At 46.2% G+C, this 24482-nt stretch overlaps 1 protein-coding gene across 15 annotated transcripts in view; it reads right to left on the reverse strand.

Moving 5' to 3' along the window:
- Positions 1–24482, reverse strand: part of LOC144093746 (transcription factor 4-like) — a 136192-nt gene that overhangs the window by 18268 nt on the left and 93442 nt on the right. For 4 of the 15 annotated variants that reach the window (XM_077627437.1, XM_077627434.1, XM_077627441.1 and 1 more), the window contains 7 exons: positions 19982–20069; positions 17818–17960; positions 13181–13582; positions 10041–10122; positions 7861–7940; positions 4725–4925; positions 4110–4194 (listed from right to left, as the gene is read on the reverse strand). In XM_077627437.1, coding sequence (XP_077483563.1) covers positions 4110–4194; positions 4725–4925; positions 7861–7940; positions 10041–10122; positions 13181–13582; positions 17818–17960; positions 19982–20069 — 1081 coding nt within the window. Of the gene's footprint in view, positions 1–4109; positions 4195–4724; positions 4926–6970; positions 7034–7860; positions 7941–10040; positions 10123–13180; positions 13583–17817; positions 17961–19981; positions 20070–24482 lie in introns of all 15 variants that reach the window. The other 11 variants (XM_077627431.1, XM_077627428.1, XM_077627439.1 and 8 more) reach the window with 5 other exon arrangements.

Raw genomic sequence — 24482 nt, forward strand, 5'->3', positions numbered from 1 at the left:
CAGATGATCTAGCATTGCGCTGATTATGCAGACGATGCTGCGCCATGGGTCAGACTCCCAGTAGCCCTTGCGAAAACAAGTGACCCCCGGAACACTTTTTGTCATGCACTTGGATAGCGAGGGCCTCATCTAAGCTTTCCTTCCAACATGACGGCGAAGGGACAGCTGTGACAGCGCTGCTTGCTTGTGTCAATGTTGAGTCAAAAAAATGAACCTTTGGTTGACCAAACGTCTCCAAGGTATTACTGGCATCTAATTTAGTTTCAAATATCGGTCGTGAATATGAATAGAAGTGGTCAGGTGCGGCTACTAAGATATTATGAAGGTTTCTTGGGTTTGTATGTGAGTGCACCAGCAGTATTTGCGAATGCATGTATTAAGTAACCAGCAATTTTTGCTGAGTAAGACCTGAGAAGAGTTTGATTGCCAAAGCGTGCTTTATATTATTATGGCCGAGACCATACATGTTCCTATGAAGTGTGTGACGGTTCCTCAATAAAGTATGAAATGCCATGCAAAACTGAATTACTGGAACCTAGAAAATTGGTTGGCGACATTTCCACTAGGTACAGGCAGATGTCAAAACACCTGTTCTTTGGACTGCTGCGAGCAGGTGCATATAACAGTCCAGCCAGCAATGTGGCAGCGCCAGCGGAGATGATGTTGGAAAGATCTGCAGTTTATTTCTTTACCGATACGACAGAACCCTCAAAGCTCCGTGTCTACAGCAAAGTGCACTACATAGGCAGTTCTCACTGAAGTCATCCAAGGGCTTGAAATAATTAAGAAATGGTAATAAACTCATATACATTGTACTGGCTAACATTTAATCACATAATCAACTTTTGGGAAAAAGTCTATCTCAAATCTTCAGATAATAAATCGTACATGGAGCAATTTTCATAGTCCATACTATAATGCCAGTGATTTTTGCACTCTTACTGGAGAGCACAAAAAACCGCTAAATGATTGTAGCAGAAGTGTGTTTGGAACACCATGCAGTGTTCTCATAATGGGCATTAACACGGTATCCTCAAGTTCATGCAGTCGCTGTCTATACATGCAAGCGGACACAGCCCTGGTCTCATTTAGAGTTTTGTGCATCTCCTTCAGAGCAACAGCCTCAAAAACTGCATATTTCATGTTTTCTCTTTATGCTCTACAGCTTCATAATTGAGACTTTTGGTGTGTCCCCAGATCCTCAAAAACATTTAATGACAGAAGAAATAAGCCTGCTTGTTCTTGCAACTTGCGAGTATGTACGTAGGTGCCTGTGTGTGCAATATTCTGATATCCTTTCTTTTCTTTCTCTAAAAAATGTTCTATGCTTTTATGTGAGGCTGACAGCACACTTCTCGTCATTTTTCTTTGGCTTCATCGAAAACAGCACGAAAAATATCCTTAACACAATTTTTTTTTACCTGAGGACTCTCTTTATAAACATACGCTGCAAACACTGAGAGGACAATCATCTGCATGTAGGAAGCAGTACGAAACCAACTAAAATCATGGCTGAATTATTTTTCAAGCTAGTAAGGCATGACTCTTGACACAAAATGCGTAGTCAGCAGCAATGCGCACTGCCACTTAAGGGGGGAGACGGCTCTTGGAGGCTAAAAAATCGCGAAAAAAAATCGATTTTTCAAAAATAGAATTTTCGAAATCTGCAGCTGTTTCTCTACCAGCCTGTGAATTTTCTAATCTCCAGAGCCAATATTTGAGCTGTAAAATGAGGATAAAACTTCGATCCGAGCTCTCTCTCGGCAGATTTTCGCGCAATAATGGGGCTTTTTCGGCGACATCCTATTATCGTTTCACTGCAGCGATCGCGGCCATCTTGGTTTCATTTGGAAGAGCTGCTTTTCGTTTTGAATTTCGCGCAGTTGCTGCTCTTTTATGCTTATTGGATAAGGGAGAAAATGCCGCCAAAAAGCAGTCGCAACGCGCGATGCTATTCGCTAGTCGGCGCACGTGACTGAAAGTTGCTATCTAATTGGCTGAAGGGTCTCGTGTCGTCTGCTGGAAGCGTCTGTTGAGCGCAAGCGGTAGCCATCTTGTCAAGGTGTGTTCGCTGGTTGGATACGACTTCGCCAGCAGATCGGGAGGTGCCATCCGAGCTACGCCTAACTGCGGCGCCGGTCGCGGAAGCCTCATCGGGCAGCGGTCGTGTTCGTCATGACACCCGAATGCTGCAAGCTTGTGAGATCGAAGAAATGGGCAAGAAAGCTCAGGAGAAACTTCAGCAGATGGCATCAGCGGCAGCAACAGAGCGCAAGGCAGCGTTCTTCGGTGGAATGGGAGACTCCGCAAGTGTCCCACCCAGCGATACCTTCTCCATCGTCAGCTTGCGTTTGGTGAACGAGATGCTCGCGTCAGTGAAGTGCAAAGTATGCAACGGTGACGTGACGATTGAAAAATCCGACAAAGAGTACGGCCTCGCCGCCAAACTGACCCTGACATGTGAGAACTGTGGCGACATTTCATCTCGATGGAGTTCGCCGCGTGTGGAGACCGACCAGACAGCCCGTTCGTGGTGAACATCCTCGCCGCGCGCGCGATGCAGTCAACGGGAAACCAGCGTGCCGCGTTGAATGACATATTTTCGGTGATGAATATTTTCCACCGCGGTCTGCATTCAAAAACTTGGCAGAAATACGTCAAGAAAAAGTTGACGCCCGCGGTGGACCGTGCGGCTCAGAAGTTGACTTCCGACTGCGTGCGATCAGTTCGGGAAGTTTACACAGAGTTGAATTTCGGGAATCCGGGCAACATCGCGGTGTCATTCGACGGCTCATGGATGATACGTGGGCATTCATCGTACATCGGCGTCGGAACTGTGATTGAACTGTTCATGCGGGAAAAAGATGTCCAGAGGAAAACAGCATCTGTGCAGAAGTGCAAATCTGCAGAAAATCTTCAGCGCACACTGAAAAAGCGCCATTCCAATCACTCTGGTCAGACAGACTACGTCCCAGGAGGCTATTAGGTGTCTGCTAATGCCAGTATGTGAATAAATTTGAAGTACTTTGCCATAAACAACACTTCGTTTGTTTTTGCTGTTTTTCTCAAAATGGAAATTTTGGACTCGTAGCAAATCTCAAATTAGCATATCTCAGCATATATGGCAGATAGAACCACAATTCTTTTTTTAGCACGTAGCCATATGTGTACACTAGGCAATGTTGGGAGCAGAATTTGTAATTAAAGTTCAGAAATTTGTTAATTTGCCCTATTTCTCGATTGCAAGTCAGGCACTATTTGTACCTTGAGTTTTAATGTCTTTAAAAATTACTTATGACGGTAAAATAAAAAAACTGTTTCCAACATTTCATCCCTTTCGGTTTGTAGAACCTAACAAAGTGCAATTTATTAACCTTTTTGATGTGCTTTTTCTCTTAATTGTACTTAATAAAGGGTATTAATTAAGCGTATCTCAAGAACTAATCAGCCTATCATGCAACCAATGACATTTTTGGAATCAGCACGAAAAACTAGTCAAGGGTGTGTAATTTGATTAAATTTGGTGCAGAAACAAAAATCTTTTCTTTAAGAGCAGTCTCCCCCCTTAAATCAGGCTGCCTTTTTAAAGCGCAGCTCTTCAGCGCCCATTCCTCCGCTTGAGCAGCGCGCCTCGCCGTTGTATGGTGGTAGCGTGAAGAGAGGTTGCATGGCGGCGACCTGCGGCACCAGAGTAGAGTGCACAGTTGTCTGCTCGTCGATGACGTCATCAGCAAGGTATGCGTCGCTCGCTAGAGATGGCGCTAGAGTAGCACATGCTGTAAACATGCTGGCCGTTTATCCGGGTCAAGGCTCATCAGTAGCCGAATGCTGAGAGTGCTGCCTAAGTCCAAATTAAAGAGCAGCCTCTGCTCGGCACTGTGTGTTCTGTATGCGGTCGCCTATGGTTCGAGTACTGCAGCAGCTGTGCTCAAAAATCGCATTACAGAGAAGCGTAATCACCGGCTATTTTTTTTTTCTTCTGGTAATTCCTTCACCAAGACAAAGACAGTGCCACCTTTTTTCACAAGCTTCCCTTATAAGGGATGGCGAAACAAATATGATCATCATGAACAATGCAGACATGCACAGAGTTAGATCTAAGCACCCACCATAATGTGCTGGGTTTTGGCTGTTTGATGTTGCCAGCGATGTCCTGCTCCGCATGGAACTGTCGGAGAGGGCAGGTGGGCTAGCCTGCAAAAGCACAAGCGAGGACATAGATGAAGGGCACAGAGAAATCAGGACCCCAGAAAGCTCACCCCCCTACTTGACATATTTCACATCATCAACATCATCAGCCCTCTCATGTCCACTGTGGGACAAAAAGCCTCTGGCAGTGACCTCCGATTAACCCAGTCCTAAGCCAGCAGCGGGCACCCTATTCCCACAGACGTCCTGGTTCTATCTGCCCACCACCCTCTCTGCTGCTCTCTGCTACATTTGTTCTCTTCTGGATTCCACTCCCATTACCGAGAGGAACCATCGTTCACCTATTCTGTGCATTATATGCCCTGCCCATGTCCATTTCCTTTGTCGGTTTCAGCTAGGATATCGGCACCTTTTGTTCGTTCCCCAACTATGTCAAGCATTTTCATTAGTCTCCAAGTTCCTGCCTAACAGTCGAGCCCTGGCAAGATACAACTATAAGGCACAGTCACAATAAAAAGAAATGCGAACCGCCCCCGTACACACTATGAGAACAAGGAGCAAGAACGGGCACTCACCCCGTGTGCATCTAGGGCAGGCATGCCGGGAGAGAAGGGGTGGCCGGCCGTTAAGGAAGCCAGCAGCCCGTTGGAGTGGGCGGCCCCGGGCGCGAGCCCCAACGCGGGCCCCAGGCTGGGGCCCAGGGAGGCACCCTCCGCATGTGTCCGCAGGATGCTAAGCGCGTCGTCCAGCCGCTCCTCTATCCCGCCCCGTGGCTGCTGCGCATCACCAAACCCTACTATCAGCGGGTGGTCTGAGCACTGTCAACCCCGCTCCCTGACCCTTAAGGGCACACAGAGGACAAACCCCATCCAGTTTTCGTCTTGCATAAAATCTGACTAGCTTTTTGTGTCTCCGCTGGCAGCAAAGGATGCATTCACTGCTGGAAAATTTGAGGTTCAAAGCAAAAGTATTTCTTCCCATCACTCGATTCAGGCTTACGATGTTGATAGCGACAGTGAAAGCATCAGGGACTCCGCGACATCGTCACAGTTGGCTTGCGAAAACAACCTAGGATGGTGTTACCTGTATTCTTTGGCATTCGCTAGCTTACAAAAGGTCCGCTTGCTGTGGAATTAACCACTTCACTATTAGGACATCGTAATCGGAAGGCGTAAGCCATTTTCAATTTGTCCTCGGTGTTCCCTTTAAGGAAGTCTCCCTCCTGATAACAGACTAAATGCCTTGCACAATTTTACAAGCATAACCAAGAAGTGTGCACTGATATGAGAAACGAGCCCAGGATGCAGAAGCCAGTGACAAAGACAGTTCAGCTGGACAAACAGGAATGAAAGCGAAGAGAAGTATTCTCTGGGCTGAAACACTGACAAGGACAACAGTTGTAGCAACACAGATGCGGGCGACCTGGCAAAAATACGATACAGAAAAGCCGCAGTAAGGGAAACACTCACTTTGACAGTCTGGCACGAAAATTTTCATGCCAGCCAAGTGACAGCACATACACTGTTGGTATCAACAAGGATAACACAACCCCACCCTAGTTCGCTTTGCCATACATGGTTTGTGACACAGTTTCTTAAGATAGTGACTTCTACACCATTAATTCAGTTCCACATGGCAATAATACTGCCTTATTTCACGCTATGCTTTATAAAGCTTTCATGCGCAATCAGAACTTTGTAATCTGAACTCATAGGGGAGTAAAGATTTTATTAAATAAACAAAGCCGTTTCTTAAACCGATAAAATTTCTATGCAAACCGCACAGTAGGCAGGAAAAAAGGAAAAAAAAAGAAAAGATTCGCATCACCCAAAACTCAAGCCATCGGAAAACAAACAAAACTTGAATGTTCAAGCATAAAAAATGCCAGCATGAAAACTCATTTATAGCTGGAGGGAATTCTGGAAGTTGTAACAATGGGCTCATATTTATCCTCAAACATTCTCACTGCTCGCAAAGCCGCGCATGCGGACGCATCTGTTCAGGCTGGCACAACAGCGAGAATGCTTCCAGCACTCAATGCTTGCAGGTGCGTACTAGTGGCTGGCGAATGCGGCATGACAGGGTGTGGGCAGTGCATTTTCGCATACGGGACGCAACATCCCAATGCTGCCCCACCCTTCCTACTGCCCCTGCGTTGCAGCCACACTATTTGGCGCTTGCCGCGCTGCTGCTCCCGCAATCCTAAAACCTTTGTGGCCTCCTCCTCACTCTACTGCTGCCTGCCACGGCTCCCACATTCGTATCATCTCTAGTGGTGCAGAGAAGTGTTGGGAACAGCTGAATTCTGCACACTGTACACGATACACTTCAACCAGGAAACTTTGCGAATTCCTACTAGCTTACAGTACCAATGAAATTCTACTGTACACTTGAAGCTGATGACACCAGAGTATCAGTTTGAATGAAATGGAAATTTAAATTAAATGAGCTCGAATTAACATGATTCCAGTGTACATCAAGACTAACGAGTACCAACATGTGCAGCAGATGTATAGCGTGTGAAATAACACTAGCTCAAATTGGTTTTAATAAATCAGCAGCAGGTCCACTTCAATACCAGCTAAACCTACTGTTAAACACAAAGGCAAGTGTAATGAGACCGGGGATACCACAAGCTATTCCAAGAAAGCACAGTTAGAACAGCTGACATAAAAGCAGCAGCAAAAAGGACAGAGTAGCTGTCTACCTTTGCAGTGTGACGAAGTGACATGACAACAATGCATAGCTGGAGGCAAGACGCATAAAAGATATTTTAAAGAAAACACACAGAACAGATGTATACAGACATGCAGTTAGTTACCTCCACACAGTCTTCGAGAAAATGAAAGTCATCGTCACAACCGTCACCCAGTGCAGGATGGTGCTATGAGGGGGTCAATAGAAATGCAGTCAGATCATGCAGGAGTTAGGGCATGCACTGTACCCAACAACCAAATAACATCTTCCATTCGACTGCTTGCAGCTCTACTCTTTAACAGTGATTTTATACACATAATATCTGAAAAAAATGGGATTTGTACAGTGTGTGTATGCTCGAAGATGCTCGAACCGTGCCCCTGTTTAAAAGTGTCGTGCTTTATCAGTGCAAAAGCTTTAATAACGAGGTTCAGAGCCTAGCAAAATTGTGTATTGCTGGTGTATGTCTGCATAGAAAAAAGAGGCACGAAAAAGAAATCACATCAATGTCCTTCTCGGGACTGCCTTCCAGAGCACACCATACAAATGCATTATGAGGGAAACAGCAAAAGAGAAAGGATAAATGCTGGCGGCAGAAGGGTTATGGGCCAAGTGTTCACTGCAAGGCTGGCATGCATGTTACACTGGGCACAGAAAAACTGCAGAAACAATTTGCAAATAGTTGATTTGGCTAAAAAAAATTTTAAACAAAAAAACAAAAAAAAGTTGACCCTCCCCATTCTTTTTTTCAGCTATATTACGCAGCATAGTTTTGGTGGCAGCATGCGCAACCAGGCAGAGCAAATAACTGAATGAAGAATGGACCTGCCAAACAAGCTGACATGCAGAGTATTCTATCCCTACTGATAGTCTAAATTTGTTTCCAAGTTTATTTGCTTGCACAGAAAATAAATTACACATTGGCAAACTCAAAACACTTTCATGTTTCCTGTCAGTCCAGAAGTAGATGATTCAGAAGTCATCAATTCATGACAGCAGGTGCAATGGCCTTACCAGCTGGTGCATTGTGGCTTCCTGGAAACCAGACGGAGGTTGGCCCGACTGTGCATTATTCCTTGCCCATTGAGATACCGCTGAAACAACCAAAGAACCGAAGGATGTTAAAATAAAATCTGACAGGTCGTTTGCAATGGTACAACCGGCCATAATAATTTCCTGCACGCAACATCAGAAATATGGTTTAGTTTTATGGGGTTTAATGTCCCCAAGCGACTAAGGCTATGAGGGATGCCTTAGTAGAGGGCTGCGGACAATTTCGACCAGCTGGGGTTCTTTAACGTGCACCGACATCACACAGTACAGAGGACTCTAGCATTTCGCCTCCATCAAAATGCGACTGCCATGGCCGGGACCGAACTAGGCATTGGTTTCAGTGACAAACTGTGTGAACTGAAAGCCGAATGGCAAACCTCAGCCAGCAAATGGATGGCACCGTGCAACAGAGGCCCGTTCACCTATGTCAAGGAAGGCAAAGCATGAACTCATTTTTCTTATTCAGCTTAACTACACAAGAACTCTTTCATTCTCTTGACTAAGAGCATGTTAATAACAAAACTTTACTTCCACTGCGCAAAGATAGTGTCACAAAACCAGCCTGTCATTGCGGCCAAGCTACAGAGAAGTCGGTGAATCCTGTTTCCAACTCTCTCAGTACAGGAGTTTGAGTATATGCAGAGCCTAAATGTTGCACATGTGCGCTTAGACCTGCCAGACTACAATCCATTTCCTCTTGACACAATAGAAACAACCACAAGACATTCACCAGGGCTAACTGTGTAACCTGTGACATCCATATCCCCACATATAGAGTTGCATCTACCACTCCCAGAAGGTGCAAAGATTCTGATCACTGCTGGTATACATTCAAAACATTTGTGCACGCAGCAACTCGAAAACATATTACTGTGCAATCCAGTCATAATGATACCAGATATAACGATATATCGCTTATAACGATCAAATTCTTTAGATTTATCAATTCTGCCATATCCCCTATGTAAAAATAAAACATAAATAACGATACAATTGTCGGCGAAATAATGGATAAAACGATAGGATTGTGGCCGCCCAGATGGCGTTTACCATGAAAATTTGTCTGAAAGTTTGATAAAAAATAAAATACTTTGAGGCGAATCACATAAAAACTCCACAAAAAGACTGGCGTGCTGAAAATCCGTGAGGGAGCATTGCCTACAGCCTTGGGATTCAAGAATCATCATCCTCACAAGCGCTGGAGGGGGAACTCTCACACAAATCTGGTTTCAGCCTGACATGGTTGAGAATTTACCTTTTTTTAAAGTGCGTCCTTTTCTTGCGTGTTCCCCTGTTTCGCTCTGTCCGCTGCGCAGTTCTTGGCAGCGCACCAAGACGTTGTGCGCCAATAACAATGCAGCATGTTTATCTCTTGAAAGAGCTCCCGAGGGGGTGGGGGTGGTGGTGGCTCGCTCCGCGAATTTAGCAGAGTGCCAAGACGCTGTGTGCCCTTCACAGGAGTACTGGTAGCGGTGGCTACGTGGGGTAATACCTATATGCATGGGGGAATACGTGGGTGTGTTCTTTTTGCTTTTTTTCCTGGTCCAGATATAACGATAATCAATTATAACAGTCGGATTTCCCGGTTTTCTCAATATGTTATAAGCTGATTGCACTGTACACACTTTTGCACAATATGCTCTCGTTTGAAACTATTCACAATCATTCACCCGGCGCCTTTGATTCCAAGCCAGGGATTTCAGCGTAACAAGGTCCGACAGGGAGCTCTACACTGCAGCACTCCCAGTAGCAGACAGGGCATGGCATTGTTAGTGTGAACTTCTTCTGATATGCTGGTGTCATGTTCTGTCTGCTTTCTCATCCCACCTTTCGCATTATTTGCGAGAATGGAGTCATTGCCAAGTTCCTTCGGCTGATATTATACATCAACCTCAGTATATCGGCGCTTGAGCATCTATAACAAAATTTCGTACATGCGTGCCTAAATACGTTTCTATAAGTAGACAACCCTTTCTCAAACCTTGCATCAGTCTTCCTTCTGCAAAATAATGTTAATGTGCGGCTACTAGGAAACATACATACATCCACAAGCACAACGCCAAACAAGCGGAGACCGGCTATCGGCCTCGGCTGACAGTAAACACTGAGACACAAGATGAGCTTCGAAATGGTATACTGACCACATAGAGGAGGAGGAGAACTGACAGGCGTGGAAGACGTCGATGAAAAACTGCTCCCTGGGTGGTCGGCTGAATATAACTGCTAAATGCCGAAAAAGAGAAAAGACATTGGACGTGTAAGATGCTGCTCTGCCATGTGTCTAAAGAAAGAACATTTGAACACAGTCTCTGAAAAACACACCTAACTCGCGGCGATGAGACTAAAGATACAGTTGAATCTCGTTACAACGAAATTCATGGGACCCGCGAATTATTTCACTCAAGCCAATGCGCCGTTGTCATGAAATCGGACCAGAATACTGACAAATTGTACAGAATTGTTCATGAAGAACATCTATTTTCCAAAGCTCTGTCAGCTTTGGTCATTGCCATTTTGAAACCACAGTGGCGCTATCTTCATGGTACGGAAATTTAAGACAAGGACGCATTCGTGTAATAAATGCACCCAATACATTTGCAAAGCTAGTACTTTTCTTCGCACATGTTATAAAAGCGTCCCTGCTCTCGTTCTGCGAGGATCCGCACTGCCTGGAGGCATTTCGGCGTGGATTACGCGCGCATGCTCATGTTACTGCGCATTAAATAGCTATGGTCACATGCACGTCGAAATTGATGCATTAGATGACATGCCAGAAATGTGGTTGCTCTGATTCTTCAAAGATGTTTTGCGACACGCGGTACGAACACATTCGCAGAGTGTCGTACTGTTCAGACTCCACCTAGAACAATCATCACACAGCAGTTTATGCTGTAGTGCAGGTACTAGGTCAGCCCCGGGTTCACCAGACAGGAAGAAAATATATAAAACATTATCGGACTGCTCACCTGCAGCACAAAAGCGAGACTAGCCGGCAGCAGACTTCTTGCAATGATGTGCTGCTCACCGGCACATCAGGCGACAGCGGATTGCTGCGCGCAACTTGCTCGCTGTTGCTAGGCCTAATGTGCTTTGCAATGAAGCCTCGGAAAAATTGCTTTGGAACTAGCTATTGCTTATCATGAAACACTTAACGTTTTCCCCAGTTTCTGTTGACACAACAGCTTTGCACTAAAATGAACGCCGAAATGATTTACATTATTCCCTTGTCAACAAAGCTAGTGAAAAAGTTGAAAGCTGCCTCGCACCAGCGGCAGCGGTTTGCAAGCGCGGAGTCCAAGCTGTCGCAAAAACTGTCACAGGCTGTAGTTAGCCGCATCGCATCTATATATGCACATGTGAGCACATTAAAACCGAATCTTCAGGGATTATCATTTGTCTGCAAACGGTCTTTGGAAGCCGCTTTTGGTAACACCTAACAAGACAAAAGAGCATATGTAGATGTGCAGAACAAAAGAAATCGGCCACTTACTCGGGAAAATTTCATTGAAGCCCAACCTCACTCTGAAAATTATTTGTACTGGGGGAGAAATAATTGCATTGCCATGTATGGTCTGTTGACAGGGAATTATAAGAACTTCGTTGTAACGGAAATTTCGCTGTGGCGGCGTTTACTACAGTGCAGTTTGACTGTATTGGCATATTCTTGTAGATCCTTTCCAGTAATGACTATAACAGGGTTAGAACTCTCACTTTGGCAGGAATTTGAATATTAACAGGCAAAAAAAAGTCGGACCAGAGCCGGCGGTAGCACAGCAGTGCGTTATAATTTCGCCACTTTACATGCAGTTGGGCTACATCACTTGGAGTTGATTAACTAATACTGCACTCTGCGAAAGGACCTAGTGCAATGCATTTTTTTTCATGGCGATTAACGGTCACCGGGGCAGTCGCTCTACCAACTGAGCTAACTAGGATGGCCAGCATATGGTAGGGGCAAGAGCAAATTCATTAATATCTCAAATCCCTCAAGGTGGAATAGATTTGTAATAAATGAGCAATTACTCATTAGCATCCACCCAGCATACAGCTTCCACAACAACTTCGCAGTTAAAGAAAAATTCATCCTGGTCCACGGTTATGTTACCTAATTTTTAGCAAAGAGCTTTTAAAAGTATTGCTGCAAGGAACTTGCTTAAATACACATTTTTTTTTTCATGACATCAAAGAATGCAATCCATCACGGTGAATAATGACAATATCATGGAAGAAAACAGTGTAAATCTATGGCACATTTTTAATGACCGCAGTTTAGAGCATATGAATCGGAAGACCATATGAACTGGGAACATATCGACTGTACTGCTTCTAATGCTTTGTTGCAGCATCAACGCAAGGTGTTTGCATTTACAAGCGCAAGCTTTATGCAACCTATGTACCAGTCCCCTTTGCATCTCTCTTCACAATTCATACTGTCTCTCTCTCCTTTTGTTCCCTTTGGCTGCAGGATAGCTCTGCTGCCCATCGCATGGTAAGGAAGTTACAGTACCCATGCCCTATTTCCTTTTCTCCTCCCAAAGAAACACACATACACCTTTCTCATGCATTAAGCGTATTTCATGTAGTACTGCCTTCAGTTCGGGACATATATTTACTTTAATACTACAGTTCGCATAGCAGCCTCTCGTCATCTCTTCATTGGAGCCCCAGCACATAAAATAACAAGACTAGTGATGAAGAATGCCTCCCCACATCTAGCCTTGACTGCATCTGAACAACATATAAAAATCTTACGCACACGCAGACACAGACAATGGAAGGGTGTCAACTTACCACCACTATTGTGACGAAGACAGTTCGTCGTCTTATTCGTCACACTATAACCTTATGTAAACATGAAAAGCCCGACGTTGACAGCCCGTCTAACACAATATACAGAAGCTCTGCAGTGGGGAGTTGACTGCCCAATAGCGGTAAGCAAAGAAGTTAACCTTCACTACATTTGATGCCATTGCTTCAATTCTATAGAAGATACTGCACCCGTGTTTCTTTGTTGCTCCATCTAGCATGCTAAGTTTCTCCTCAAGATGCGCTCAAATGTTTTCTCTGCACAAAAAGGACTCGTGCAATCATGGCCGGTAATAACTTTTTTTCCAAAATTCAGTTCAGTTCGATGTAATTTGTTCAGCAAACACTGTAGACCAAACCCTACAGAAACCTGCCACTAAATATTTCAAGCTCAGATATTTCGTTAGAAGCCAAAATAACCGAGTGACCCCGAAAAGCCTCGAATGGACTGGAAAGACAAGAAAAGGGGGCTGACCGATGCGAGTGCCTTGCCCAGGGTGTCCCCCGTCTGTGAAGAGGACGGCGGAGGGTGTGCGGAGGAGTTGGCGGTGGCTGTGGCAGGTCCGCCCGCCGTCCGAGACGACAGGGCGTCTACTGCCGTGGGGCCGGGAGAGGATCCCTGGTTGGTGCTGCCTACTGTGGTGCTTACGCTGCCGGCACCGCCGGCTGCGGGCGTTGGTGCCGCAGCAGGCGCCACGGTACCACTGTTCGTGCTGCCTGCTGAGGCGGCTGTGCTGCCTGGGGCGCCACTGCTGCCGTTGTTCTGTTGCGAAGAGTAGAGCGGGGAGGCACCAGCCCCGCGGAAGCTCGACATGGGAGGCAGGCTGGTGGGCATCAGGCCTGTGGGCTCCTGGCCTGGAGACACTGCACCATATGCCTGCACAAAAGCCCAAGCCACTGTCTCAGTCCACGTTCCCTGCATGAGACCTGAACTTGGTGGGGACTGAAGTGACTGCATGATACGAAGATGAAAAAAAAAAAGCTGGTGATTAAGATTCATTCTGTAAACATGTCATGCAATATGCATATTTAATGTCCCCAAAACACTTGTGTTCAGATCACCCAAATTTTATTACAGTAAAAGCTTGTTAATTCGAACCTCGATAATTCGAATTTTCGGATAATTCGAACTACACTACTTGGTCCGGCCAAGCTCCATAGAGATTTGCATATAAAAAATCCCGTTAATTCGTAAGCGAGTCGGTTCCACTACGGATAATTCAACTACGCGCTGCCGCGTCTGAGCGGCTTGGCACACAACACGTGGCCAAAAAAAAAAAAAAAAAAGCACCTCCGCACCTGCACATCCTGAACGGGGACAGAAGATGGAACCAGATAAAACCATGGAAGAGTGGATAAAGCCTAAATGGCGCCATCACCCGCATACCCCCATTTCCGCGCAGCCTCCGAAACACTCAACTAAATACTTGTTAATTCAAGCCCTATTAATTCAGAAATACGGTTAAGTACGGTCGGCGCAGTCCCAGCCAACGCCCACGAAGGGCTATGACTTCGGACGGGCACTACAAATTATGTGCGAAAAACTTTTTTTTTTCTTTGTGAGTGTCGTCCATCCTTCCACCCAACAGTCGCCAACGGAAGCACGCGGTCAGCCACGATCATGACGCCAGCTTTTAACATCGCCCGGCTACGGTGTTCTAGAACACCGTAGCCTGGCGGTCAGCCGCTGGCCAGAAGCGGCCAACGTGGGCTATCAACACGGACCAATCAGGGCACGACAGCGTCCGACTTCCGCCCGCTTTTACAACATGGCCGCGCCTGCCGAAGCGGCCTCTCGCTTCACCACGAACTTGTCGTTGCCGCTACACTGTGCCTCATGTTCACGGCAAACAAAAACCGCACAAAGCTTTCGCTTTGTCTGAAGATGCCCGCAGCACAAAATTTTAGCGATGAAACGTGCCAGATTTTCAGAATGCCTCTTGATTTTGAAAGCTGCTAGGCTTAGCCACTACGTGTCGGTTGACGTCAGGAAGCACAAAAGGTTCAACAAGCAGGTTAACTATTTTGGTTCAGAAAGAATAATTCGACCTGTTTGTCGTCACTGAATAAAAAATAGCTTAATTGTAAATGCACAGCTTTTCAGCATTTTACTAAGCATATGGAATCACGCCGTTCCTAAATCCTAGCGGCAGCCGCCCGTTTTCGGCGTTCCGCTGCGCCGCTCAAAATCCGCAGCGCAAGTTCCCTCCATGTGGGTCACCCTAAATACGGTACATATACAGTAATGCAAATGGTTCTTGTCAGTTTTTTCGAGGCCATTCGATAATTCGAACATCGGATAATTCGAACTTTTTTCCTGGTGCCGTGAAGTTCGAATTAACGAGCTTTTACTGTAGTGCATTTCCTACAATGCTGTAATCCAGACCATCATTCGATTCTTCAAAATCGATACAGCTGCTTCTACAGCACGCAACATTTATCTCGAGGAAATGACTTTATGCTTCACAGATTGTAGAAACAAGTTAGAGATCATAAAGTAACCAGAGATATTATCGGAGTTCTATGGTGCCCAAGGTTTGAACTACTCTTGTCTTTTGAACATCTCAAGCTTGTGTCTGCGTTTTAAGCTTCAACAGCTGTCTTGTGCACCTTCCCTGTCCTGCTTTTTAGCCTACAGACTACAGCTAAAGCTCACCATGACTACAATGTTAGAACTCCATTTTGCACCCCCTAGGCACTCTTCAAACTTGAACGTCAAATGGAACATTTCACAATATTTTGTTTCACTGCTTTTGGTCAGGAAGGCCCCAATATATGAACACAACTATGCACAGGGTGGCGAAATGTCCGATTGGCTCAAAGTGCTTTCTAAATGCATCGAAAACACAGCAGGCCAACAAAAATTTTAACATTTACGACATTTAGAAGCACAAGTTAAGCTGAATGACAATGTGCCTAATATAAGAGTGCAAGAAAACTGCAGGAAGATTGCTGTTGACATGTTAAAAACCTTCCAATTTTAACTAGGCAGAGGACAAAAAATATTACTAGTGACTAAATATTAACTAGTGCAGAGGCCAGCAGACTATCTAGTAATTACCAGACTGATTAACCAATTAACAGAATAATCAGGCCTCACTTGGAAGGAAGAAAAGGGCTTAACATAACCCACTTGTTCTGCTTTTAGTGGCATCGAAAGTAGAAAAGCAGTGGCCATTGTTTATGCTGGCTGTGCATATACAAATATAACACAAATTAACACTTTCCTGTCCGCATCTATTACCACTGATAGCCCACAATCGATGGTTTCAAATTAGTTCTTTCCCGCTTTCGAAGCGCTCGCGGATAGCTAGAGCCATCTAGTGGGTAAACGAGGAACCCTTCTTTCAGTTTTTGCTTTGCATTGGGTTTTTCCGCCGTGCGGTGATTTTTTAAGCCCCTCCAGAGCCAAAACTGGTGGTTGCTTAGATCACAGCGTCGACGTCGCACACCTCTGCTGCGCTGAAACGGCACGTTTCCACAGAAATTGATGCATCTGAGAGCTCTTTTTGGATGAGAACAGCAGCAGTAATGACTTGGAAGACGATTTTGGTTCTTCAGACTTTAGCATGGACAGTGAAACTGTGTCAAACCGACCTAGAATGTCAACAGCCATGCCCCGGTAAGTTTCGCTTTCTCCTCCGAAAAGTTCCGCTTTTGCTGCACGCTGATTGGAGTGTTCTGAAGGTCACTACTCTCTATCTGCAGGGTGTGACAGTCTTTCGGGCGGGATTACTTGCTGCCGGCAGTACAGAGAGTCGTGTCTTCTGCTAGAAGACAGCAAGGCATCGAGCTCGGTCGGTGCTGTGTTCCAAAGTGCCGCAAAGCACTTCTCCACAGCCGTCGATTTCTTCCTCCTGTTTTTCATTGCAGATATCATCAGTGAGATATGCAGGAACACTAACAAGTATACTTGGATACATATTTTGAAGAAACCGTCGTACAGCGAAAAAGACGGATCTTGGCGAGAGCTCACTCGGGAAGAGATGAGAAACTTTATTGGGCTGATAATATACAGTTAAACCTGGATGTAACGAACCTCTATGTAACAAATTCCTGGATTTAACGAAGTTTTTGAATTCCCCAATGCTGCCCCCATTGAAGCCCATGTATTTTCGACCTTGATGTAACAAACGCGTTACGGAGGTTAACCTTGATGTAACGAACTCGCAAAGGTGATCAGTCATTACTTTTTGCACTTTTAAGGAAAATTCGGCCGAAGAAATGCACTAGACTAGTGAGCAGTAATACTGTAAGGAGACAGCAGCTACGCGAACGCCTGGGATAGCCGAGACCGAGCAAAGTTAGCGATGATGATGATGATGATGGCGGCAGCTAGCGCCACGTGCCTAACGTAGCAGCCTTTTCAGGCTTGCTTGTCTAGCATGACACCAGGTGGCATTTGTAGCGGCAGTTGATTTCTTTTGCAGCATATTTTTTTATGAATTTGAGGACAAGCATTCTTATTTTTTTATTTTCATTTGTTTCAACGGCTTAGACACTTTCTGTGTAAGATTTCACTTTAAAAGCAACGCTGATAGCCGTTTCTTTCATTGCCAGGACGGGGGAAGGGAGAGGGACGACGAGACAACGACGATGGCGCGTTGCACTCGCCATTTTGCATGTAGTCCCTCGTCTGCACATGTGCGTGTGTCAACTGTTCTCTGGTGCTGGTTTATCCGACTTATTTTGGAGGTGCTACGCCTGCCTGTCAGCGTGTAGTCGTGCGTCTCCGCTTATAACTGCGTTTTTTCTATGCCGTTTTTCCTATTTTTTTTTTCACCACTTACTCAATAAACCTGTTGATTGAGACTAACACCATTGTGAAGAGAATTTCCTCCTCTACACTTTGATACCATACACTTCTGTATCAAGCAAGTTTTGTTAAAGAAAATAAAAATTAATGACAACACCCAAAATCAATCCACTTTTCCTGCGGATAGGGAAGAATTAACCAGGATCCCCCCCAAAAAAAGAAAATGCTTGTTGAAGGCAAGAGCACCACTGTGGTGCACCCCAAAAGAGCCAGAAAGATTATGTATGGACATGAGGCTTCCAAGATGACGAGCCACTGAAAAATTTAGCCGAGTGAAGGCAGAGCAGCTGACTCACCATTGATTCAGGAGGAAGGTGCATGGAGGAGAAGGCAGATGATGTAGAGGGCAGGTGTGAGGCCTGGTTTCCCAGGTAGGAGTACGAAGAAGGTTGCAGGCTTTGGTTTGAGGACCAAGGGTCGCCTCCGCCATGGCCCCCATCTGCAAAAAGGGCCAATCAAAATGCTTGATCAGTACGCTGTTTCAAAGAACTCTCGGCATGATTACGATACTTGGCAATGCGTTATTACAGTGAAGCTATTGGGAGGGGTTTCTGCGATTGAAATATTTTGTTGCTGTTTAAGTATCCTTTTAATGCCAACTGAAGCATTAAACTGGCTTCCACAGCTCGAAATTGTAGAAGCTAGCACTGCATTTCTGCTCCTGCTGCTTTCACAGCTGGATCAGTGCAGTGCCGGTGCTGCATTTCAGCACAGGTGGCATGCTTACATTACAATTACAGATTATCGTACCGCAAGTTTTACTGTACTCTCTAGATGCCCACCCACTATACGGGCTGTTACTGCACCTTTAAACTACTCATACCTCCTACAAAGGAACCCACAGTGTGCCTAAAAGGCATTTCGAAGCATTTGGTTGTGTCTCACAACCATGTGCCCCAGCCCAGGACAACTCTGGTTGCACGATGAACAAGGCCTGGGCTGTGTACTGGGGTGGTCACATGATAACAAGTGAGTGTGCATCCCACCCGACAACGACAAAGGCAGTGTGAGGCAGGTGCAGGGGGTGGCGACATCATCTGTTTCGGATATGGCCCCACCACTGACACTCAATCGAGGCACCAGCAGCTGAACTGTCAAATAGCTGCGGCTGCTAAAGACACCAAAGTAGGCCTGTCCGGACGTATTGCATTTTACGCAGCATCTGTCCTTTATATCACAAGACAAATTATGAATGAGCCACTGCTGTTCAGCAATGGTTACCATACAGATCTACATCAACAGAGAGTTTTAGTATAGCGTACGCAGACATACATAAAGGCATAGCGTACGCTATAAAATAGCGTGCTTCGTACTGCGCATGCGCCAAACGCTATTCCAAATCGAGGTTTAATGTATGTGCGCGTTATGTACGCTATTTCTCGAATTTAGCGTGCGTGCTCTTGCGTACGCTAGGAAAAATAGTGTTGTCAAGATGGCGGCGCCCATGTCACCCGCTTCGGAGAGAATTCGTCAACGTTATTGGGTTTTTAGACATAACCATTGCCTTTAAATGGTACACGTGATATTCACTTTGCCTCCTCTCGCCGACAGCAGAAAGAATGACAGATAAACTTCCGTATTTTTTATTCTGTGCGACGATTCCACCGTTCTTAACCCTAACAAGAAGACACCGCCGACTGTGGATTGGCTTGGTTTCGATTTTTACGACAAGGCAGTCATAGCCTTGCAAACGCAATCGTTTCGGCAGTAGGCAGAAGGGTCCGAAAGACCTCAACGTGACGTTTTTAAAACCTTACTCTGTTCACTTACCTAAAAGAAATTAGGCCCCGACTCGACTGAACTGGCTATCTACATGCTATGACTTGGATAACCTTCGCTAAGTGCGAAAAATGTCACAAAATATTTTCACATTTTAAAACCAGATGGTGCCACTGCGGCCAGTGCTATCGTTGCATTCGATGTGGCATACGATAAAACTAAAAGTGCTCATGCGATTTCCAGTGCAACCTCCCGCTAAACGCTTGCGTATAACGTACGTAAGTGCTCATACGCTATAGTAAGAGTCTCTAATATCTGTGCTTCCCTCCGTTCTGGCAGTCTTCTCTACGACCTTTACTTCCTCTAAACTAAACCGCTAATTCCTGTGAGGGATTTAGAGGTTAGGCAGCCACTAGAGTATGGAAATAGAGTATGGAGAGTATTCAGTGCCCAAACATAAGTCATTTTTCACCGACAGGTGTTACCAAAGCAATGAGTGCAACTGCCAAATATCTCCCAATCAATTAAAAGTGTGAGGTGCTATTAGTGAAGGAAAATCAAGTTCTTGAAGATTTATTTCCTGTTACCGCACATACAGCATAATTAACAACAAAGCATTAGTAGTATGAAGATATATACAGCACATTGTACTTCATGATGTTTAACTTCTGTAGCCACTACACACCTGCAGACAATACAAACATGAACACTGAAAGAAATCTGCAAGGAGCAGTCTCTCACCGATAAAATAAGGCTCCCCATAAAGACCAGGTGGCTTTGGGGAAGAGTACCTTGGGGAGTCCTGGTCAAATGCTTCTGACGCGTAAGGCTGTAAGCAGAGAAATAAAAAAAACACATCAGTGAGAACCATCACAGCAATACACAGCAGCTGCCATTAAATATCTAAACGATGGCTATAATCTTACATAACAAAAAACGCATCACAATCTGCACCAGACTGAAAGCACAGATAACATGATTAAATAATACAGGGTACTATATTTCTTATATTTATATTTATTAATTAAAGGGTTAAAGTTTTGGCTTTTATTTCTTCAAAATCTGGCACTTTTTTCAGTGTTTATTTCAGAAGGGAATTATGAGTTGTTGTTTTTTCAGCAAAAATTTTCTTAAGGATGAATTAATGTTTTCTTTGTTTTCTTCAGTGATGTAATACGGTATTCCTGTGTGGTGAAAAGCCACTTGAAAATTTATCTTGCCCTTTTCGTCAATATAAGCAGCCAAATTTACTAGTAATCAACACAATGGGCGCACTTAGACATGTGTTTGAAGATGAAAGTGCAACTGCCATTAAAAAAAGTAACCAAAATTAAATGATGGTGCCGTGAGGTAAAACAGTAAGTGGAAGTTTACTTCTGACAACTGGGTTGTCATGTTATCGTTGAGATAAAGCGATGGCTTGAGGGAGAGGGCGAGGCATCACTTGGCGGGCATGTTAACGGCAGCAGAGGAGCTGCAGTTGAATGTCGCAGTAGCTAAGGCATGACACTTTGTTGTGGCGCTTATGGATGGTTCCATGTGTTCATATGTAGTAGAAGCCTACTTAACCAAGCATCTGCTCTAAGCACGTGATGACATCAAACAAACAGCGCTTAGCTAGCAGGCAATGTGGCTACCTCAGGCTACCTCACGTGCAGGGGTATGTGGGGTAGCGGAGCGATGCTTCAAAAAGCACATGTCAACTGCGCTAATCTGATGGAAGCGCCGCCTGATCGTGCCCTTGGTTTCTGTACAGTGTTAGTTTTTTCCCTTAACTGTGTGTTACCCCTGCTAAATAGCACGCTAGCTATGGTGTGCATGTCAAAAATACTAGACTTTTTCTGTGAAAACCGAAAAGTACGACCCCTATTCATAATCTACAATGACTCTGCAACTACTCATGAAAGAGTTCTGTCATTCGGAATATGCAGACAAAATTGGACATTCTAGATTTGCACATACACATACTGCCACCCCTTACTGGGTGATGCACATGCACTCGACTGTCATCCTCTCCATCTTACAATTTCCTGTCCTAGCTAGTGAACACATTTCACACTGTACTGACAAGTGGCACCAGGCTGATAAGAGACAGTTTACAGATTCAAGTGCAGTGAAGAAGACGGGCTCGAACATGAAAGATGCAGCCTCGTCAATGGAATCTTAACATTGCCGAAACTTAATTTCAAGTGCATTAAACACGTGTACAAAATCAAAGGGAGAACAGACCATATGCAAAGCTAAAGCTAAGTGGCAGCACCGACATATATTCAGAACAGAACTGTAATTCGTCGACGAAACGGGAAAAAAAAAGCCGCTATTCACTGACCCCCTACGACTACAAACAGGCTCGCCAGCACGCGCACAAAACCGCCAAAACTGGCAGGAGCAGCGCCAAGGCGGCAAAGACGCGGCGACGCTCCGGGCCAAAGCGCCTGGGAAAATATACACGGGAACGACCGACGCTGCCGAGAGCGCCGTAAGCACAGAGCCGGCCGCTGCCGTGTTGTGTATAATAAACACGGGGCGCTCGCGCAAGTTCAGCCGGGCGACGCGCACCTACGCGGGACCCAGCGACAGTGGACGCCCTTTATAATGCCCCTACCGCGCAACCCTTCTTCGCGGCTCCGCAACCCGCGCACGGGTGCAGAAGCGGCAGAACATGCGAGCAACAACATTGCCCTCTCTTCCTCCCTAGCCAAAATCACGCCTCTGGCCCCGACTCCCAAAACCGTGGGGGATAGGAGCCGGGGGGGGGGGGGGGGGGGGGGGCACCCCGGCTCCAGCAGCTGTTTCACGAGCGGTACGAATTTAGTGGCCGCGCAATCATCCCTACACCATATAAACAGCAGGCGCCTCGAAGTCTTCAATACCACCTAACTGGGGCCAACGTTCGTGCCCGACAACAGGTTTAAGCGCATCGTTTCGTCGGAAAAACGAGACCGAGGAGCAGAAATAAACGCAGCCACTGCGCTCTTGTTCGAACGACAGGTCGCCTGGCAAAAAAAAAAGAAAAAAAAAGCGGGATTTCCACAAATCGCCCGAAAAATCGCGGTCGAACTAAACGAAGCGTGCGCTTAATGCTACGCGGCCTCAAAATGACGGCACGTCTCACGAAGTCTTCGCGAAGCGTTTTCCCTTCTCACGTCTCAGCTGTCTTCGATGTATGCCTCAGCTTGCTTAACCATTTTCGACGAAGTTGGGCTTCGCTCAACGCTTCGGCAAAGCGAACCTCAGACGCATCCGTTTCTGTCGTACCTCCGCAAAGGCTGCTCCACGTGATGCGATTGTAGCCAAGGCGCTGCGCGATTTCCGACGCTTTGCGACATAACGGCGCGTCGGTGTCGTCGCAAACCCTTTGCGACAGACTTCCAGCGAGTTGGTTCGCACTGCCGCACCGTCGGCGCGATCGTTGCGAGCGGCCCTGTCGTCAACCAATAGGATTTCAGGGGATGCTTGGCTTCTTGCAGTTGCGCATCTATAAGCGAGCGCAAAAAAAAAAAAGCCCCAATTTCTTTTTATCGAGCATACAAAATGTACGACAGCTGAATAGAATTATCACGATTATAAAATACACGCATAATAAGGTGTCTGACACTTACATTCGCCAAAGCAGTTCCTCCCTATGAAAAGCCGTTCGCGCCGCACCGACTGAAATCGTTAGCACGCGAAATAGCGGCTACGATTGGCGTCGCAACGACAATGCGACTCGGCCGTATTTTCCCGCGCGCGTCGCACCATCTGAAACAGCCTTAACGACTCGGACTTGGCAATAAAACCTCTCTCCCTCCTTGCCCGGGGAGAGACTACAATTTTATCGAGCAACTGTAAGCCTCCAACATAAATTTCTGACGGTGTAGTTCTCGCTTTACAACCTTCGAGACCGCGGTGCGGATATTATACTGAAAACAGCGCGCACTCTAAACACGAATACGGGAGCACTCCTTTCTGTTTGAGCGTACAGGGTGTGCCAGTCTGGTGGCAGCTAAGGACATTTTCACTCAGGGGTCCCCATGCAACTCTAAAACTAAGCAGACCTCGGCCCTGAGCAGACCTCGGCCCTGGACTGTTAAACAATGCCCGTTCCGAAAAACCCACGCTGAGACTCGCGATTTCTTTATTAATAATAATAATAATAACAAAAGATCCGCAAAACAGCTGCTTAGCTCCACATTAGCCTAAGGCGAAGGTGAAAGGGCAAACTGCGACGACACCGCGAAAATCACTGTCACGCGAACACAGCGCCATATTGGAGCCCGATTTGCCGTGCAACTTTCCAAGGGCCCCCAGAGGCGACAGAGAATAAAGGAAACGACTGGCAAATGACAATGAAGGAGAGAGAGAGATTGGCGTGAGCTGTGCTCAACGTCTAACAGCTTTGGAAGGAGGGGAGGGGGAGTCGACTCCCTCCCTCCCCCTCGAACGACTAAAAAAGCGAAAGAGAGAGAGAGAGAGGATCGCACGGGCCGAGAGCGACAAATCCGGCGCGGGGCGGGCAACGAAGCAGAACCGAAACACTACGACTGCTGCTGCCGAGAAAAAAAGCGGGAAAATTAAAGAAAAAGTGGAGCATAGCAAACAAAATCCCAACGGCAGCCACGGCGCAGGGTCTGAGCGCCGCGGGAGGAATAAAAAAAAAAGGACACAATATACAGCGGAAAAGCCCGACGAGGCAGCCAGCGCGCGGCGGCGCTCGGTGCGAGCGAGCGAGCAAGCGGGTACGACTCCAACGAGCGACGTGACGACTCTTCCGAACGAAACGACACGGCGATGATGAGCGCCGCTCTCTTCTCGCTCGCCGCCGGAATCGCAGACACGGAACAGAGCGGGGTCTTTGTAGTCGCAGCTCCCCGCGTCGCGGGCCGGAAAGCGACACACACAGCCAACGCGATTCATTGAGGCCGCGTAAAAGGGCGCGCACACACAACACACACACACACATCGCCATCTTCTTGAGCCGACGGCGATGAAATGGCACGGCGAAAGAGCGAGCTGCTGCCGGGACGCAGCAAACGACCCCTCAGGATGAGGAGGCCGCAGTTCTGTACGAATACAAGGAACGGAAACGAGCGTTTCTTTTTTATTCTTGCAACTGTACTACTCTCTTAGAATGGGGCTACAGTCGCCAACAAATGCTGTCCCCAAGATCTCCAGCACTGCGCTGATCCCACGTTTTGCGCAACATTCCGCACGAAAATCTACCTCGATCGACTTATCAATCCTTGCAGCGCGTCAGTCTCGA

Source organism: Amblyomma americanum, chromosome 6, assembly GCF_052857255.1.
Source record: "Amblyomma americanum isolate KBUSLIRL-KWMA chromosome 6, ASM5285725v1, whole genome shotgun sequence".
NCBI classification, from domain to species: Eukaryota; Metazoa; Arthropoda; class Arachnida; order Ixodida; family Ixodidae; genus Amblyomma; species Amblyomma americanum.